Source organism: Myotis myotis, unplaced genomic scaffold, assembly GCF_014108235.1.
Source record: "Myotis myotis isolate mMyoMyo1 unplaced genomic scaffold, mMyoMyo1.p scaffold_m19_p_12, whole genome shotgun sequence".
Classification (NCBI taxonomy): Eukaryota; Metazoa; Chordata; class Mammalia; order Chiroptera; family Vespertilionidae; genus Myotis; species Myotis myotis.
In genome coordinates, this window is record NW_023416316.1 from 17576680 (window position 1) to 17597775 (window position 21096).

Genomic DNA, 21096 nt, shown 5'->3' on the forward strand with positions numbered 1-21096 from the left:
GCAGTCCAATAATGCTGACATGGTTAGTAATCGGAAGTAATGGCTATTGCGGCCAACTCCCCGAGAAGCGGGAGCTTAGGGCAGGGATGGGGAAGCCGAGAACGCAATTCCCTCCGAGCAAGGAGGCCAAGGGGGCAGCGGCACAAAACCACGCGTCCCGGGGCTCCCACCCCCGGGGCTCCCACCGCCGCCTCGGCTGCTGCCATAGAAACACCAGGTGTACACGCGGAACTGAAATGAAACACCCATCCCGGACGGGACCCAGCCGGCTAGGCCTCCTGCCGCGGTCGCCATGGCAACATGCCGGGGAGCCGGGCAGCCAGCGACGCGCAGGGCGGCGTGGCTGGGGATACTCACTCCATCGCGGCCGCGGGCTGCCGGGTGCGCTGCTGCAGGGCTCGCAGGCGCCGCTCACATCTGCCGGAGCCTGGCGCTCTGGCCGCGCCGCGCAGCGCGCGAGGTGGAGCCCCGAGCGTCTCCCCTCCCCGCCCGCACCCTCTCCTCCCCTCGAGGGTTGAAAGTGAACGCTCAGGCGCTCCCAGCTCCCAGCCTGCGAGTAAAACGGGAAGCAATTGGATAATGTTGTTCGTTGGGCGCTAGACAAGCCACTCCACTTAAGTGTTTCGGGGAGGGAGGTCGCGGCAGCTGCGCACCGGGAGCCGTGGCCACCAGCGCGCAGGGCCCGGGCGCCCGAGGCGCCAGGTGCGCAGGCGGCTCCCCTGGGACGCGAGGCGCTGCACTGAGACGCCCGGGTCGGGCGGGAGGGGGAGGTGGGGCTGCTGGGGCGGGTGGCACAACCCTGAGAGCACGGGGAAACGATGGAGTCATTGGCAAGGTGGCAGCGGCCACGGCTTGGAAGTTGGATGAGAAAGAAGCATCTGGCCTCAGCAAATAGCAAGTACTGCCCCTAATGGGCTGGGCATGGGTTTGGAAACGCCATTGTGCCAGCCCAGCGGGCATTGGTCTGAGTTTCCCAAGGAAAACTCCAGCCGTTTTGCGGCACATTAATGCGGTGTTTCATCACTTTGGTGATCCCACGCCCTTCTCATCATTCCCGCCTATCAACAAGATACTGTCCAGCGTTACTCTCCCTGTTTCTTTCTTTGGAAACAATAGGTACATTGAATATGGAGTCCCGAATTATCAAGGCCCACCCCAGAGTTATACGCCTCCCTGGGCCTTGTATTCCCTCCCTACACCCCCTCTGAAAACCCCCCACTCCTAAAGGTTTCCAGAGTGGGCACCGGGCCCCCACCAGTGCCCTGCACCTGCTGTGCTGAAGCGCAGATGGGACAAGCGTCAGGCTTCATTGTACCTTACTGCCTGGTTCCTCTGTGAGTGGTGTCTGCTGGGTGCAGAGGACACAGCCCAAGCATCGCCATAACATCCTGCCCTAGTGGAGCTCAGAGCAGAGGAAAGGGGAAAATAAACATAACCACTGATTGAAGATACTGCTTTAAAAAATCAAGGAATAAAATGTCATGATGGTGTTACAATTAACTTGTGGTGATGATTGCACACCTCTGTGGATATACTAAAATCCACTGAATGGTGCATTCTGGGTGAATTTTATGGTATATGCATTATATTATGTCTTAAAGCTGGTTTTTTTAATACTCTGATGGCAAGGAAAAGGGAAGTGGGCTGCCATGGCAGGGTGTTCAGAAAAGGACCCCCTGGAGAGACTGGCCTGGGAGGGGAGAGGGACTGGGATATTTAAGCCTCAGGGGAAAGGCGTTCTAACCAGCCATCAGCTTGGTCACTGGCTCTAGGGCTGGAAGGAGGCCTGTGTAAAATGTTCCGGATGGATTCGCGGCTCCTCCTTTCCCTGTGGAACCTGAGCCACCAAGTCAAACCCAGTGAAGAGTCAGGGTGCTGTTTTGTGGAAAGGGATTCTGGATCATCTCCAGGTTTCCATCACAGAATCTAGTGTGAACTGGGAGATCATAAGTCCTCTGTAACCGGTGTCCGTTGCCAGCTATCATTCCCTGTCTGCTCTTCCCCTTCACATTCGAGCCCCCTGAAAGGGTTGCTTAGACTGTACTCACCGTTTCTACATCCTCCCCGTCTCTACAGTCTCACCTTCTACCTACTCCTGTAGCATATAGGGTTAAGTTCATCTATGAGTAATTAAGAAGTTTAACTAGGAAACAGATTTGTTTTTCTACCTCTGAAAGGTTCAGAGATAAGCAATCCTGGACCAGCTTGGAGGCTCTCAGAGAGCTAAGGGACCCAGGCTCTTCTGGGACGTTCCTCTGTCATTTCTCTTCTCCCTTCCTAAAGCCACTTCATGGTCCACGATAGCTGCTCCGGCTCCAGCCATCATGTCTGCATTCCAACCAACACAAAGATGAAAGGAGCCAAGAAGGGGCAACCGAAAGCACGCCAGCTGCCTCTTAAGGAAGGCTTCCAGAAGCTGCCGCAGGACACTTTCACGTATATTTCTGTGGCCAGAATTCAGTCATACGGTCATAGTCAGTTTCCCAGGACACTGGGCAAAGCGGTCATCACTCTGCATCGTCATGAGCTTTGGCAAACACTGGGAAACGTGGGCATTGGAGGGCAACCAGCAGTCTTTGTCACACTGCTCAATCCTTAGCGTTCTAACTTCTGTCTCCCCCAAGCCACTGACACAGCTCACCAGAGTCAACGCCAAATGCGAGGGGCATGTCCCATTCCTCTCTTGCATGATTTAGAAGAGCACTTGACATTTTGACCACCTCTTTTTGTAGGTGTTGTGTATTTTTTACTTCCAGTTGGGCTTATGGAGGCATAATGTATACACAGCAGAATTCGGCCTTTTTAGGAGTTTGGGTCTATGAGTTTGGATAGTACACGGTCACGTAACCACAAAGATAGTCACAATATAGAACATCACCCTCATTCAAACAGTTCCTTTGTGAACCTTGCTAGTCAATCCGCTTCTTCCGCCTCCAAGCACTGGCAACCACTGATGGGTTCCTGTGCCCCTCGGTTTTGCTTTTTCCAGAGGCCACGTAAATGGAGTCAAACAGTGCATAGCCTTTGTGTTTGGTTTCTGTCACTGACCAAAGGCTTTTGAGGATCATCCATGTTGTTGTGTGTATACCTCATTCCTTTTCATTGCTGAGTACTAGTCCATTGTTCAGATGTACCATGATTTTATATATCCATTCGCCAGTTGGTAGGTATTGAGATTGTGTCCACTTTATGGCGATTACTAATAAAACTGCCATAGACATTCATGTGCAGGTCTTCGTGTGAACATATGTTCTTTATTTCTTTGGGGTAAACACCTAGGGCCACTCCTTCCACTTTGAAATGTCTTCGGTAATGTCACACTGCTACAACCCTACCCCACCCCTTCTCTGCTACTTGTCTCTTAAACGGTGGGGTTCTGCAGGGTCTAACGTTATCCTAAGCTCTCTTCACTCCTCACTGTACATACCCCCCTGAGCAATTTCATCCACCTCCTTGGATTTAACCACTGAACATGTGCTCTCTTCCAAAACTAAATCTCCAGCCCACATCACTCTCCTGAACTTCAAAACTGAATATTCAAAGGCCAACGTAGCATCTTCATAAACACCACAAACCCAATGTGTCCAAAATTCACTCATCATTTTCACCTGTAAACGTCCTCCTAATACAATAACCCATCATCCTAACCCAACAACAGAAAGGAAATGTCCACACAGACCCGAACCTCTTTGATTCCTCACCATCCTGAATTCCCATAGCTGGTCAATCAACAAGATTTATCCAGACTGCCTTCTGAGGAGCCACAGAGCTCATTCACTTCCCCCATCCCCACTGTTCATAAACAGCCTCCCTCCTGGCCTCTTGGCCTCTGGTCACATCTTGGTCTAAACCAGCGGTTCTCAACCTGTGGGTCGCCAACCTGTGGGTCGTGACCCCTTTGGGGGTCGAACGACCCTTTCACAGGGGTCGCCTAAGACCATTTGAAAACACATATATAATTACATATTGTTTTTGTGATTAATCACTATGCTTTAATTATGTTCAGTTTGTAACAATGAAAATACATCCTGCATATCAGATATTTACATGACGATTCAGAACAGTAGCAAAATTACAGTTATGAAGTAGCAACGAAAATAATTTTATGGTTGTGGGTTACCACAACATGAGGAACTGTATTAAAGGGTCACAGCATTAGGAAGGTTGAGAGCCACTTCTTTAAACCATTCAACTAAACAACCAGAGTAACCTTCCAAAAACACAAATCTAATCATATCATCCCTTTTCCTAAAACCTTTCAATGAGCACCTCTTAACTCTAAAATAAAGGGGTTTTTGGGGGGGATTTCTTATTTTTTGTATGAATATACAAAGTATTCCAAAAATGTATACACACTTTGAATGATTATAAAGTCAGTTTTTATTAATGTACAGTTCACTTTCAAAATTAAGTTGTCAGCTGTTAAAATATGTATACATTTTGGGGGGACACCCTCTATATTATTTTTCAACTAGAGGCCTAGTGCACGAAATTCATGCACAGGTAGGGTCCCTAGCAGCTGCCAGCGCTGGCTGGGGCCTCCCTTCCCCCAGCTGCCTGCTGCCACAGCTGGTTGGGGCAGGGCCGGCTGTGGAGAGGGGTCGAAAGCAGTTGGTTGGCTAGCCCCACCCTCTGGTCGAACTCCCAGTCGAGGGGACAATTTGCATATTAGAATTTTATTATATAGGAGGATTACAGTTGACATTCAATATTTTATATTACTTTCAGGTATACTGCATAGTGGTTAGACAATTATATAATTAAGGAGTGATCTTCCTAATAGTTCTTGTACCCATCTGGCACCATACATAGTTATTGACTATATTCCCTATGCTGTACTTTACTGTATATCGCTGTGACCATTTTGTAACTACCAATATGTACTTCTTAATCTCTTCCTCTTTTTCACCCATCCCCTAACCCCTCTCCACTCAGGAAACCATCAGTCTGTTCACTATATAAAATAAAGTTTAAGTTGAATTGCAGGTGCATGCTAACTTTTATTGTTGTTGTTAATCCTCACCCGAGGATATTTTTTCAATGATTTTTAAAGAGGGTAAAAGGGAGGCAGGGAAAGCAGGGGAGAGAAAGAGAAAAAACATCAATGTAAGAGAGACATATCAATTTGTTGCCTCCCACACACACTTCAACCAGGGCCAGGAATCCTACCCAAGACCCTTCAGTGTGTGGGCCAACATTCTAACCACTGAACCACACTGGCCAGGGCTAGCTCTTTTTTTTGAATACTGATTTTTAAATTTTTTATTTTATACATATTTTTAATGTTTCAATTAAATTTTACATTTAATATATAATTTTCAAATGCAGAAGAAAATTTAATTTTTAATAATTAAATAATTCCCTTTATAGTGATTGTTTATACCTTATTAAGAATCATAAATACATCATCTGCTATATTAAACTCTAGAGAAGATAACACACTTTAGAGTCAAATACTTTGGTTAAAATTCCACTTAGCCATTCAGTAGCTTTGTAATTATGGACCTATTAACCTAAGTCTCCAGTTTCTTTACCTATAAAATGAGGTTAATAATACTTATCTTTAAAGGTTGGTTTTAAAATTAGATACAATGTGTATAAATTGCCTAGCATGGTGCCGCTACTTAGTAGATCAATAAACAATACCTATAATAAGCTCTTATTATTATTATCACCACCACCATCATTATTGTTACATTGCAATTTTCCTCTGAAATCTCAGACATTTTAAGAGCTGAACTTTATTTATCTTTTTAAAATATGTTTTTATTGATTTGAGAGAGAGAGAGAGAGAGAGAGAGAGAGACAGATAAAAACATCAATGAGAGAGAAACATTGATTGGCTGCCTCCTGCATGGCCCCTACTGGGAATCGAGCCCCAAACCCAGGATTTGAATCAGTGACCTTTTGGTACATGGGACAACACTCAACCAGCTGAACCACACCAGCTGGGCTTTATTTATCTTCACAGCATCCCTTTAAAGAAGTGAAACCAATACAAATATAGATACTTTGAAGATCAATTTGTTTAGTCTCCTTGATTAAATGAGGATGTTATACTAAATGGTATATTTATTTATTAAAATGATATAGATATATCTTTTTTGTTGTTAATCCTCACCCAAGGATATCTTTCCATTGATTTTTTTTTTTTTTAGAAAGAGTGGAAGAGAGAGAAAGAGACAGAGAGAAATATCGATGTGAGAGAGACACATCGATTGGTTGCCTCCTGCACACACCCAAACCAGGGCCAGGGGATCTGCAACCAATGTACATGCCCTTGATTGGGATCAAACCTGGGACCCTTCAGTCCACGGGCCAACGCTTAATCCACTGAGCCAAACAGGCTAGGGCAAAAATGATATAAACATATCAATAAATGTAGCATAGCTAGAAAGCAGCCTGATATGGCTATATGGCTCCATTGATCCACATTATATAATAGTTAATTATTTAAGCTGAGCTTGGTGGTTACTGCTTGTACACCAAATACACATTTATACCTCTCTAACTTAGAAGTCAATAACAGCTCTACCTATCTGAAATTTGGTCCTGATTAAGAAAATAAAACAATCATATAAAGTCTATGCCATAAGTACTTACTCATAACTTTCTTAGAGCCATAACTTTTGAGTAACTGATGAAAACTATGGATCCCTTTCCAGAAAAACACATAGGTGGCACAAACTCACATTTTGCTTATAATATCAAGCCATTTGCAGACACTCTGAAGCCCATTCATTATCCTTGGATTTCAGGCTAAGTTGTCCTTGTCTGGAGTTTGCAACTTGCTTGTATATACAAAACTTTGTATTTATCCTGCAGTTATCCTGGGGAACAGTTATTATTACTCCATTTTGTAAATGAAGAACCTGAAGCTCAGGTAGTACTAGTATGTTACCAAGAGTTAAATTCATCAACAGAACCAAAGTCTTCAACTTCCTGTTCTAAAAAAGAAAGAGCCAGCTCCGAGGGAATAGCTAACAAGATTTCTATAGAGGCATGCTGCAGAAGCTTTAGAACAGGAACTCTCAAGCTGGGGACCATGGATGGGCTTCAGAGATCAGGCAGAATTACAGGCTAGTATGTGTGAGGGAGAGAAAGCGAGGGACATGCCTTTCACTGGAATCTCAGTATTCTCTGATTCAAAACAAACAAAACTCTTAATATGATTCCTTTAGATATAATACTTAGTATGTTTGGTTGCAGCGGTTCTCAACCTGTGGGTCGCGACCCCAGAAAATACATCCTGCATATCAGATATTTACATTACGATTCATAACAGTAGCAAAACTACAGTTATGAAGTAGCAATGAAAATAATTTTATGGTTGGGGGTCACCACAACATGAGGAACTGTATTAAAGGAACTGTATGAGGAAGGTTGAGAACCACTGGAGAGGGTTTGCTGGTTCACTAGAAGTAGAACACAGAAGGGATTGGAGAGAAACAAGAAATGAGTTACTTCAAGCAGTAACAGCTCAAAGTGAGGAAGGAATGTGTGAAAATGGGCACAAGACAACAAAACAAGAGAATAAAAAGGTCATTTTGGGGCTCATTCCGTGTAGGAACAAGCAGCTCTCGCATCACTGTAGCTCCTGAGAACATCCCAAGATAATCCGCTCCACACCTGTGTTTAAGACTAAGAAGGCTCCTACACTTTTCAATTTATATTAGGTTTCTACTGTTTATATTTTGGCTGGACGAAAACTCAGTTATTTGGAAAGTGTATTTGGTGCTCATGTTCACTCTCATTCCTCATCATTGTTGTATAAATGGAGATAGTACTATAATTTTAAATGTCTAACTGGGGAGGAAGGGAATAAAAATAAGCATAACAACTTTGTTAAGCTCAAGGCACCATTCCAATCCATTAACAAACCCAAAGCTAACCATTAGATTGATCATTAAAACATGAAAGCAGAAAGTCTTATTTATCTGACGTTACTGGATTCCAACTGTACTCTTAGAACTATCACATCCTGTGAAGCTTCCCATATTTTATTGACTTTGTAACATGTACCACTTTGCATTTTACTTCTATGTAAATAATGTTACTATTAAAGATATGTAAGAAAGAGCCCTGGCCGCTGGTTAGAGCATCAGAACTCAGACCAAAGGGTCATGAGTTCAATTCCCAGTCAAGACCATGTACCTGGGTTTCAGTTAAATCCTGGCCCCAGTCAGGGTAAGTGTGGGAGGCAACCAAGCCAGTCAATATGTCTCTCTCACATGGATATTGATGTTTCTCTTTCTCTCTCTCTCTCTCTCTCTCTCTCCTTCCCCCCTTTATTCCCTCATTCCCACTCTCTAAAAAAAATCAAAGGAAAAAGTATCCTCAGGTGAGGATTAACAACAACAAATATATGTAGGAAAGAAACCTATCTCTAGCAGAAAGTAGGCATTTGTTCATCTAGAGCTGTGCATGTATGTGAGGCCTCTGTGTGTAATAATTTACTAAATTTTACTGATTTGTAGACTTTCCATTAGAGTTATTATTACAGAGTCACTATTACCTTCATGTCTCACTCTTCTACCATTAATAAGCTCTCTCTGAAAATATGTCACCTCAAATAGCTTCTTGTAATTCTAGTGATGTTGGGTAAGATTAGCCCATTGATTGTGATAGGATGCTGGCAAAATGCAATTATTTTCTTTGGTTAAACATCAGCAAAGGCCATCTCTCTTCTTCCTGTTGACTTTTACATATCGTTATGAATATGCTCAGTCAAGACACTAACAACACTGACTTCTGATTCATGGATGCTTCTTGGCATCACAGTCTATTGGTGATGTGAGGGATTCTGCAGGTTACCTAGTGCAAAAGCCAACAGACACATCTACAATTGATCTGGATCGTCCTCATCATTGAAACACATTTATTGTTTTCTTTTAGCTCAAAAATCTGAAAAGGCCTATTTGTTTTTTGTTTTTAGAATCCTCTCACCCACCCACAAAATGACGTGTGTGTTCAGAACAGCCCATGATTATGTATGTACAGATGTAACAAGAACATTTATTTCACCGCTGCCAAGTCTGACCTACAAGGGAAGATGAACAATGACCTCTCAGAGATAATCCAGTGACACCATGGACTCATCAAGGGGACTTTGCCAAGGAAAAGCTTCCCCTTAACGACACATTGGAAAGAAACCAGGCCGATGTCACCCAGACAACACTGCACATTGGGTAAGCTGGGATCTAGAAGCCCTTGCTGATGTTTAATAGAAGGCTATCAATACTTGATGTAGTATAATCCCATCAGCTCTGCTTTGCTGAATGAAGCTGGAGAAGCTGTTTGGTTACTTGGTGGTGTCTTTGAAGGAATAGCATCACTAAATATAGGGTGTCCCAAAATTCACGCAAGATTTGCAATTGAATTGAATTGCAAATCCTGCGTGAATTTTGGGGCACCCTATACTTCCATCTCCTGATGCAAATATTAGATGTCAGTATTTAAAGTAGCACTACTTAAGATGGACCTCAAGATTTTCTTGGAATCAACTTTGAGGAGGATCACTGGAATATTGGAAACCATTTCTCCCTTCTGAAAGTTGGAAACTTGGATTAATTCTTAAGGTAGAATGTTCTTTTGCTCTAAGACAAATGTGGGTAGAACATATTAATACAATCAACTACTCATTAGAAGGAAAGCCTTATGGGGATAGGGATTTATTTTTACATTTTGCTCACTCATATGCCCCCTAAAACAGTGCCTAGCACACAGTAGCCTCTTAATAAATATTTGTTGAATAAAATAATGAAAAAAATTCCCCTTGAGCAAGACCCTCTTGAGCAATACTTGTACTTTCTTGGATGTATATTTTATCAGACCCAATTCTTTACAAATGATGGTTCCCATTGAAATGTTTCTTTCTCTAAATATTTATTGACTGCCCCATTCCTGAATAATACTGTTTGTTCATGTATGTATGTTGCTGTCTAAGAGATCAGGAATATGACCCATGCATACAAATTCACACACACACACACACACACACGATAGGGAAGTGTGCAGATCTGTCTTATCTTCCTTTGATGCTAAAGAAAGATTTGAAAAGGAACTAGATAACACTGAAGCAGTCAACTTGGTCTAGACTGTCTGTTCCACAAATGGTATTAATACTCAGTGAACCTAGACCTTTGGAATATGTGTGGAACCAAGTATTCTGTTTAATGTCTTTCAGAGGTCCATAGGAAATAAGTCATATTCTTATAGGTAGGGCAGGGTTTCCAGTGAAAATAGTAGAGAGTCCTACCTCAGGCATCAAAAGAATGGCTCAGCCTTGGGAAATTTGCACTGCTGAGAGGGGTGTTAGCAAGGAATTAAAGGAAAGATGGTATCAGGTACTGTGGTATGAACTGGACTACAATCATGCATGTGACATGTCTACCCCTAAGGACCTCAGGGTTTAGTTGAGGGAAGACTGGTGTATAATCAAAATAAAAACATGATGTAAGTGTGATCCCAAGGTGAGGCTGAGTAGGGAAATGGGAAAAGCTTGCTGGAGGAGTTGATTATTAGACTACGTCTTTAAGGATGAAAAGCATTTAACCAGATGCATGTGTGTGTTTCTGTGTATGTGTCAGTGTGTCAAATGAGGAGAGAAAAAAGTAATTAGATGATTTTCTAGAAAGAGAGGCCAGCAAAATCAAAGACAAAGTAACAAGAATCAGCAGGATAAGGTCTATACAAGGTGGGCAAAAGTAGGTTTATAGTTGGAGTATACAAAACACAGAGTTTATTCTTGTATTATCACTTATTAATCATTGTATTGTTTATGTATCACATCTATAAACCTACTTTTGCCAACCCCTATATTTTTGCCAATTGCTGGAATGCAAGGCAAAGAGGAGATCGCGGTATCGTTCAACTGCAGAGGCACCACTCGCATACAACACAATGTGGTGATGCTCCCTGGAGTGTGCAAGGCAGTGGTCCTGAAGGAAGGGGTTAAAGGTGAGACTAAAAAGGTCACCAGAGGGCCTTGAATGCAGAAGCTTAAATAAGAGATGGAATGATGATGGCAAACACCATATTCCCCCTTCCCTCCAAACTACAAGCAGAGCATCATGATTGGAGACACTCACAGTCTCTCTTAGCCTACATTTCCCTAAAATTTTTGAGACATATACAGGACAAAGAGAATCATGTTTCATGATTGACATAGCTGGTCTCATCTGTAATCGTAGGTTATATTCTATTGCATTTCAAATAGTTTGCATTTTCTCCCCCAGGGATATTGAGGTACTTTATTGTGATGTGGAGGAAGATATTATCTAGAGTTGTGCATCATGATTATCTCCCTCTCAATCTTACGTTATTTCTTCCATCGCCTGTTAGCAAGGTACTGGTATTATGAGACAGCATGGATGATGGATTTCAGGGTGGACAAGACTGGACTGTGGAATGCTAGTTGGAAGGCTGCTGCAATAGTTCGTACAAGAGATGATAAGGCCTTAAATTAGGGCAGCAAGAGTTGGCATGGAAAGGAAAGAGAGTCAAGAAATATGCCAGGACTCAGAAAGCGAGGCTAAGAGAAAGGCATCAAGCCTGATTCTCACGGCTCGAATGACTTAGTAAAAGGTGATAAGACCAACTGAGCCAAAACATTCAAGAGGAGCCTACAGGTGCCACCAAAGGATTCTGACCTCCACACACAAGCAGCTTGTCATCATTTCCCTCTGGACTGGGACCCCCTTGTATTTTGTTGTGTGACCTCTGAAATATATTAAGCTGTTCACAATAGAGCTATGCAGAGGGGTTAGGAGAGAAGTAATATTAGAGGAACCAATTGAACTTAATTTTCTACAATGCACTGTTCTTGAAAGCTGTGAAACTGTAGTAGCAGAGGGCTCAGGGAAAATAAGGGATGCAACTTCTTATTGAACAGTTGTGTCTTTTTTTTTTTTTTTTTTTTGTTATGGTTATGTGTTTATCTAGAGAATTAGGTAAGGTAGTCCCAATAAGAAATCATTTGCTTTTCAGGGACAAACTTTTCATCATTAGAAAGATCAGTAAATAAGGCTGGATGGTCTCCAAGCTACCAGTTAGTTACCACTTCTCCCCCTTAAACCTCCATTCTCAGATAAAATTTTTAAATGTCCTTCTTTGAACCAAATGAACTATCCCAACCTTCCCCTCCCACTAACTTTGCCAGTGACTCACATTCATTGACACTCCTAGAATTCCTCTCTAGGCCAGATAGCATCATATCACTAACTCAAATGCTCGCATGAATGCTTTGGGCAAATATTTCTTCACAGTTCCCTGACCTCCTTAAACCCAAAAATGTTTCTTTCATTCTACTCAATCCAGTTACACCTATCAGATTTCACATTGAAATGCCAAATATGAATATAACCTACTTTTAAAGAAAAGTAATAGTTTTATTTCACCTTCTCGGATTTCTAGAACCCATGTTCTTTCATACCCACTCCCCCCGCCCCGCCCGCCCCTCTATTCCTACAGCATGAAAATAGCAGAGGGTAAGTACTTCTGGGTTGAGGTCCAAATCTTGGAAAAGAGTGCAGTGGCATCTCATGGTCCTGGAACTCTCAGATTGTTTAGGAAAAATGAAGTACAGCCTGGCTTCTTTCCAAAGAGTGAAAGAGGATATTTCTACCCACATTTCCGATGTTTGCCCAATGAGGCTGATGCAAATGCTGATCCGTCAGTGAGTAGGTCCAAGTCAGGATCCGGCTAAGGTTTTGTGGTCTTCAGGGAGTGAGTGTTCCGTTAAACATTTTGAAAAAGAATAATTTTGTTGTAGAACCCTCCCCACTCTTTTCCTATTCTGTGCCGTTTTCTCTGACCCTACTCTCAGCTGGCAAGTTTAGGTTAGTCTTGCAAACTTGGCATACAGAGACCAGGCATGTATTTTAAATGAGTAACGTGGGCTGAGTAGAGGCACAATAAGGAATGGTGGAGACTGTGACCAACTAGGAGTCCATCGTCTCCATGTAGTTGCAGCCAACTACCATCATGTGGAAACATAGACCTGGTGTGTTCAGATGTTCTAAACATTCTCAAGGAAAACAAGAAAAATATTTATTTTGTGTGAAATCTCCCCCCAAGAAAATGGTGTGTGACTACTAATAGCCTTATGGATCAGGGGCCACATTTGCTCTTTTACATCCTCTGGCTTAAGGGATCAGCTGTGACGGATTTGAATTTCACAAATCACATAGACGTTTCATAGCTTTCCTGCAGATTGATACAATTTACTGCACGGCTATTAGATGATGGATTTGGGGTGAGTGTGGGGGAGGTCAGAACTTCTATTAGGAAGCAGGAGGAGTCAGGGCATAAACAGATTTGGGGGGGGAGGGATAGTTATGGATTTTGGGATAAGTCAGAACAAGCCACTTAATGAGCCTGTAAGCCTGGGGTGGAGAAGGTCCAGCCCACAGGCCTTCATTTGGTCTGGCCCTGCCAAAGCAACCGTAGTCAGGACTCATAATTCCATAAAACTAGGAGCTTTTTTTTCATAGCAGCATAAATTTATATAAATTATGTTAAATTTATATTATATTAAGGGAATAATGTTATAAATATCGCAATGGCCCTTGTCAGAAAAGATTCCCTACCCCTGCTGTGAGCAAACGAGTGACCGGAGAGGAGTAGGGGTACTTCTGACGGAACTCAGAGGTGCAGCAGTCCCTGCAGCCTCCCCTCCCCGGCATGACTGGCCCGAAACCCACTCTATTGACTGTAGGTGTGATGAACAAGCTGGTCGCCAGAAGCCCATATGTCTCAACTGTCAGAGCCTCTGCCTAGAGGGGCAATTCTGCCTCCCAAGCTATTCCTGAGGCCTCCTGAATCTACTCCCCCTATCTCCGGGCCCCCTGCCTTGACCTGTGGCTCCATTTAACATTACAGATAATTTTTCTCTTGGGCACTCTCTTTGACTTGAGCTAAAGACCTCTGTGCCAGCATCTTAAGCAACGTACAGAGATTAACTTGAGCTAAGTGTGCTTGTCTCCAATAATGCAAATAACTTCTTCCCTTTTCATTTTCCATATTCATCAGTGTCATTTGCACAGCAGTCCAAAAAAAAAAAAAGCATTAGAAAGTGAAAAGTTAAAACAACATAGAGGGTAGGGAAGAGTCTGGCTCTGAAAAGTGAAATTGATCTCAAGACCTCCACAATTTCCTGGCTCACAAGCATCCCTTGGAGATTCATAATTGCATGGAGGGCACTTAAGGATCAAAAATATTTTAAAGATTCCTTCTTCTTCATCAAGTGAATCTCTAACGTTCAAATTTGAGACACTGACTGGTCTTGGGGGAAATATTTGGGTACTGGCTAGTCTTTCAAATAATACCAACTTTGAAATGAATATTAAAATTGCAGAATAAAGGAGCAGACTGACCGATCAAATATAACACTGTACAAATCAGGATTCTCCCATCTGAATAAAATGTTAACAACCAATGCCTTTTAGAATAGCTCTGGGCTTTGCCTTCCTGTGCTACAATGCAAAAATATTCTAGAATATGTTTTGCTTCTGTGTCATGTGCCTTTGCCCCAATCGGCACTGTAGGAGCCACATCAGAAACCAAAGCAAGCACAGACTGCCAAGACTAAGCAGGGGTGAGGGGAGGACATGAGCCTCAGGGACAATCTGAGGTCAGAACCAGCAAACTTGAGGAGAGGAGAGGTGAGATAACAGAAACCCAAGAAAAATGTGTAATCTCACTATTGGCTGGATCAGAGTACAAGCAAATGAAGTTTGTTAGGTGAAAAATCAAGCAAGCCTTATAGGTCCTCCTGTAACCACTTCATAGGGGGAGAGCACAAGAGAGGTTTCAGGTGTGGGCTGTGCTGCCATTGTTAGAGTTAAACGTAAAGAGTACACTCGTCTGAAAATTTGGACAGTTTTCATTTTAGCACACCTCTTACTCATTACACCTTGACAGAATCCTGGAGCCCGTGTGGACAATGGTTACTTGTTGGTATATCAGTCATTTGGGGCATTTTCTTTAGTTTAGGCTTTCATCTTAATAACTGATATTTTCTTCAGTTGAAATGCCTCCAATAAGTCATTACGGTTTTTTCTTCTTTTTTTTATACTATGTGAAAATCACAACTCACCCTGAAGACACAATCACTATTGGCAGCGGTGTTAACTCTTGAACCTCTAGCAAGGTGGCTATCTGAAATAGAAAGAGCTATAAGTAACAAAATATATATAATGAAATATTTAAAATGTAATAGTATATTAGAACAAGGTGTGCCTTGATTGTTTTTAATACATGAGGCATTGTCAGACAATATCATACAAAATTACCAACAGGGTTAACTATCAGTCAAGTCAAAATGAAAATGCTGGCACAGATGGAAGATTGGTCCCCTATTGGAGGTTTGAACAAATAAGTAAATACATATGGATAATGGAAGCCCCATTTCTCAGTATCAGAGAAGGGAGTAATTAATAGAGAAAGGGAAAAAATCAAAATAAATGAAACGTGGTGCTGGATTGGAATTAGAGGTGTTAACTCATGGTTTCCAATAGATTATATATAGATATAGAGATATAGATATAGATAGATATAAATATAGATAAATATAAATATGGATTCAAGTATGTGCATATATAATGTGTATTTGTAAGGTACACACACATATTCTCTCTAGCCCTTTCCACACATATAGAATCTGGAAATAGTGACACCACAATAAAAATAAAGACACCTAGCCCCAGATCTGGGTTTCTTATATCATTTGTCATTAAAAAGGGCCCAAGGTCCTTGGAGAAATGACACATTCCAGAGCTGGGACTGGAGCGTATAAGATAGTGTCTATAATAACTTATACTAGAAAAAAAAGAAGTACTCAAAGAATAATGGAACATATCAAAAGGATATAGGAATCAACTTGAACTGATTGGTCTCAGAGGCCAAATTAGGGGCAATAGAAACAATGATAGAAACAGAATGCTACCCACTGAATAACATAGAAATGTATGAGTAATGGGAGGGAGGGAGGAAGAAAACGAAGGAGGAAGGGAGTGATTGGTGGAAGGTAGGAAGAGAAGGAAAGTAGCTTGGTTGGATCACAAATGGGCTATTGAGAAGAGAACTTTTATAGTGGAGAAGCCTGGATGACATCACCTTAACAAGTGATCGAAGTGAACATCCCCAGGAAGGGGACACACTGACACCCTGTACCACCTGATGAGGCACTGTCACAACAGGCATCGTTTCTGTGGTGTTCCTGCCAAAGATGAATAACCTGTGTTAGTCATGAGGAAACACCAGACAAATTCAAACTGAGGAACACTCTACAAAACAATTGACCTATAGTCTTCAAAGGTGTCAAGGTCATGAAAGTCAAGGAAAAAGTGAGGAACTGTTATAGACTGAAGGAAACAAAAGAGACGACAACCAAAAGCAATTCGTGATTCTGAACTGGGTCGCCTTCCCATAAAATATATTATTAGAAAGCTTGACTCTGCTCTGAGTAATGTTTAGTAATAACATGTCAAGGTTAAACTCCTAATGTTGATGGTTGTATTGTGGTTTTAGGGACAAATGGCTGTGTAGGAAATATCGAACACACCAGAGTGATAGAGCATCAAAATGGCAAATTATTCTCAAATGGCTCAGTAAATAAAAGGTCTTTGTAGTATTTCTATCATTTCTGTTTATGATTGTTTTGTCTGTGTAGTGTATGACTCTACATAAAATATATGAACTTTTTTCCATCTTGATAAAATGTAACAATTCCCTTGATAAACATATTCATGATCTTGTATAGAAGATTTTTTGTGTTATACCAGCATAATCTCATCATTTTTATTAACTGCTGCCTTTAACCAAAGCAACCAAGGTTTTTCTTCAGAACAGAAAGCCTGAAGCACAAAATCAAGAATTATAACACTGTTTTTGTCCACGAGTAACATTATATATCTCTTTCTATAAAGAAATTACCTTTTATAATTTAATTTAGTTGAACACAGGACTTTACAATTTGATAATCTCAAACAAAGTGATGTTAATCTAACCAGCAAAATCAATAGAGAGAATTTAGGAAATTCAAACTAAAAAGGCTTTTCATGAAAAAATATATCCAAGACTGGCATAAAAGGAAGAAATGAAGTTATTTTTAAATAATTTTATTAAATCAGTTTAACTTTATCATTTCCATTAATAGTAAAAGATCTGTTTTCTATACTCTTCTTTTATCGTATATTAAAACCTTCAAGCCGAAACCGGTTTGGCTCAGTGGATAGAGCGTCGGCCTGCGGACTGAAAGGTCCCAGGTTCGATTCCGGTCAAGGGCATGTACCTGGGTTGCGGGCACATCCCCAGTAGGAGATGTGCAGGAGGCAGCTGATCGATGTTTCTCTCCCATCGATGTTTCTAACTCTCTCTCTCTCTCTCTTCCTCTCTGTAAAAAATCAATAAAATATATTTAAAAAAAAAAAAAAAACCTTCAAGGTGTTTAAAAGCAAATTTTTCCATTTGATTATCTAACCAAGTTATAAGACTGTTAATGAAACTCATAGTTGAGACTTTTTTCCTGCATTACAACTGTAGCAAGAAAAATTTCTTCTATAGTCAGCATATTTAAATCATATTTAAAATTTTTAGTGAAAAGGGCTGCTCACTTTCATTCATAAAGCATGGGGGACTATGTTCTTGAATAAAAGAAAAGAAAGGAAATGAACGAATGCTCCTTGGATGGAGTAGATGAATCACAGAATTAAGTAGCCAGTTGGTTTAATTTTAGCTCTCAGGCTCCCCGCTTCTAGTAAGTATTGCAACCATTCCACCTCTGGTCAAAAATAATAAGTACATTGTATTGTGCTTGTGACTATATATCTAAAATTAATAAAGGGAAAAACAAATAGCAAGGTCATTCCTAGGATTTTTTTTCTTATGGTTTATATGCAATTGATCTACTTTGCTACTGTTTGCAAATGGTGCAATTCAGACCTTCAGCATCTGAATTGTGAGGAGTGCTATGTACAAATGCAGATTCCTAGGTCATGTTTAGACACACACACACACACACCACCACCACCACCACCACCACCACCACCACCACCACCACCAGAATCAAAATATCTGGGGATGGAGAGAGATAAATTGCTTTTTAAATAAAGCTTTCTCCGGGGGATTTTAATGTACACTAACCTAGTTGATAACTACCTCTAGGCCTCCCCACAGCTCAGAGATTTGCCATCTTGTCTCTTACAAGGTCCTAATTATCTTCTCTAGCCCTCAGATTCCTAACATCACTCCTATCTTCCTATCTTCTCTCCTTCTCTCCCCACTCCCCCCAACTAGGTTATGAAGGAGGAACCTTACATACTCTTGGGTTCCACCCAGTGTAGGCAGGCTCCAGACAGCACCTGAGTCCCCAGAAGAACATGTAGAAAGGGGCTGCTCATTTGATTTGACCTAAGACTCGCCCATGACTACATTCACACTCAGGAAATGTTAGTTCTGAGTCGTCTGGGACCCTGGGAGATGCTAGAGATAAAATATTTTCTACCTCTAGGAGAGGCCAGAACAGCATACAGAGTGGATGCTAAGAAAAAATGCCATACAGGGAAAGGAGAGCAAGGACCTGCAAGGGCAGCCACTTTGCCTTTTTCATCTTCTCACTCTCCCATACCAGCAGCCAATGAATGTTCTTGAATGAGTAAAGGTCAATATGTGAATGAGTGAATGAGCTTAATGCTTTTTGGTGACCAAAATCAACAGCAGCAACAACAAATAATATTCTCATCCCTGAGATTATTGCCCACTTAAAAAGACACAGGGGTGCTTTATATTTGTCATCAAGCAGAATGTCATCTATAACTTTTAGAAATGTCTAAAAGGAAATCTGCTGGAAACAGATTCAATAGGTTTTAAAACTCTAGAGGGTAAATAAAGTATGGAATTCCCTGGAGATGCTTTGCCAAGCTATAAGAAGACAGTGCTAGGAAACAGCTCTGGAGCTGTGTGGGTCCAATTCAGGGCCTCACAAACATTCAAAAAAAAAAATATAGTGAAACCAAGAAAAGCCAAGGTCAGAAAGCTGCCCTGAGCAGATACAATACTGCCCACCAGCTAAGTTCTGGGTTACTCTTCCCAACCTCAAGGAATCTGAGCTCTTCCCAAGTTCTAATTTGACCAGACATTTCCTCCATTACATTGTGATGAAGGGGGGATGAAAGAAAAATGGATTCTTTGAAAAGAATGGAAAATAACATTTTATGAGAAAATTATCTGAACTATAGACCAAAAAAATGCCACTAGGACATCATAGCTTCCTCAAGGATATCATTTGACCACTGAACCTATCCACAAATATTTCTGAAACTCAGGAACATGCAGCACATTCTTTATAAGAGGGTATTAGCGTGAATCCCTCAACTGGGGACACTGTCCTTGTGGTTGGCTGAGTCTGTGATGGCTCCCAATGATCTTCATATCCTGCTATTCACATCCCGTGTAATCCCCTTGAGTGTGGAATGGCCAGTAGAATACAGCAAAAGTGATGGGATGTCACCTATACGATTATGTTATAATCTCTGTCTTGCTAACAGACTGTTCTTATTGCTTTCTCAGCTTGCATACTTTGATGAAATAAGTGGCCACAAGGCAAAGAACTAAGGGCAGTCTCCAATCAAAAAACTATGAAGGACCTGAAACCCTCAGTCAAACGGTTCTTCAGGAACTGAATTCTGCCAACAATTTGAATGAGCTTAGAAGTGGACCCTTCCCCAGTTGAGCTTTCAGATGAGACCACAATTGCAGCCTTCTAAGGAACCCTAAAACAGAGGGTATCAGCTAAGCTGTTGCCAGACTCATGATGCAAAGAAACTGTGGGTTAATAAATATGTGTCATTTTAAGCCACTAAATGTGTGATAATTTGTTACACAGCGATAGATAAATAATGTAATCCTAATCCAAACTGATATCAAGGAGAGAATGTCTGGTTTTCACAATTCTGAACAATTACTCTTGCTGCCCTTGCTGGAGTCTGTGAAATGAGACACACTGTTTCAAGCTGCCAGTATCCAGGATGTATATGGCAACCTCTACAGCCCCAGGAGGCTACTGAGAGATACCTGATGGGGAAGTCAAGCCCATGAGTATATACTTACTATTTCTTAAAATAGTAACTGGTATTGGCTTGTGTTCTAAAGAACCTTTTGCATCTCAGAGAAGAGGATGATAAATTGAGTGCCACATCTGCATTTCCCGTCAAAGGCTTTCGTTATAAGTAATCCCACGTGCTGCAACCATCAGCTGTATGCAAGGAGGCTGCCATATGAAGAAGCCTTCATTTGCTTGAAGCCAGGATTCATTACATACACACACACACACACACACACACACACACACACCGGCTGCTTTGTGGGAGGATGGATTCATTGAACTCACTTTTCAATTGCGCCAGCTTCTCTTTTAATGTAGTGATGAATGGATTCAATTAGATGGAAACCATATTTGTGGTTGGCATGTCAAACGTGTTATTTCTTCCCACAGAGTTCATAATGTGCCATAACTAAAGGCATTGTGTTTCTTTGCTGCCTCTCCAGGTTACACCTGCAAGCAGCTCTCTGAGCAGAAGACTGAATGTGACGCTGGAATAAAGAAGAAGAGAAATTTCCTGAGACTCTTGCCGAGGGACAACAGGCTCTTCCTTCTCCTATTACTTAAACCTTAGGCCTCCTGTTTCTAAGCCGCCCTGTCTATGGTATTCGTTTATAGCAACCCAAACGGACCAAGACAACTCACCTCCAATCTACAGATCAATCCCAATTTTCTACAATTTCTCACGGGTTATTGACAACAGCTTCCTATACTTCTAGCTCTTTAATCCCTGGATATAATTCACCAGGGCCAGCTTCTCACTATTTCCTTACCTCTAGTAAGTTGCAATTCTCTTTTCACACACTCTTTGTTCTACCCTTTCCAGTGTGAAGACCATACCCTTGACAGAGAGAGAGAGAGAGAGAGAGAGAGAGAGAGAGAGAGAGAGAGAGAGAGAGAAAGCAGAGATTGAAATCATCTGCCTTCTTTGTCAACAGCCCAGGAGCCAAGCTGTGGACATATCACTCTCTCCTTCTTTTGTGCAAACCAGGATC

General features: G+C 41.6%; 1 protein-coding gene and 1 long non-coding RNA gene across 2 annotated transcripts in view; one reads left to right on the plus strand and one right to left on the minus strand.

Annotated features, from left to right (window-relative positions):
- PALM2AKAP2 (PALM2 and AKAP2 fusion) overlaps nt 1-396 on the minus strand; it is a 377089-nt gene extending 376693 nt beyond the window's left edge. The window contains exon 1 of the mRNA XM_036330053.1: nt 358-396. Coding sequence (XP_036185946.1) covers nt 358-362 — 5 coding nt within the window. The 5' untranslated portion in view covers nt 363-396. The remainder of the gene's footprint in view (nt 1-357) is intronic.
- A 241-nt stretch (nt 397-637) lies between these two features.
- On the plus strand, nt 638-19839 carry LOC118666779. The gene is made up of 3 exons (XR_004971077.1): nt 638-702; nt 8936-9188; nt 19570-19839. It is a non-coding gene; the product is annotated as an uncharacterized LOC118666779 (long non-coding RNA).
- Nucleotides 19840-21096: the final 1257 nt, after the last annotated feature.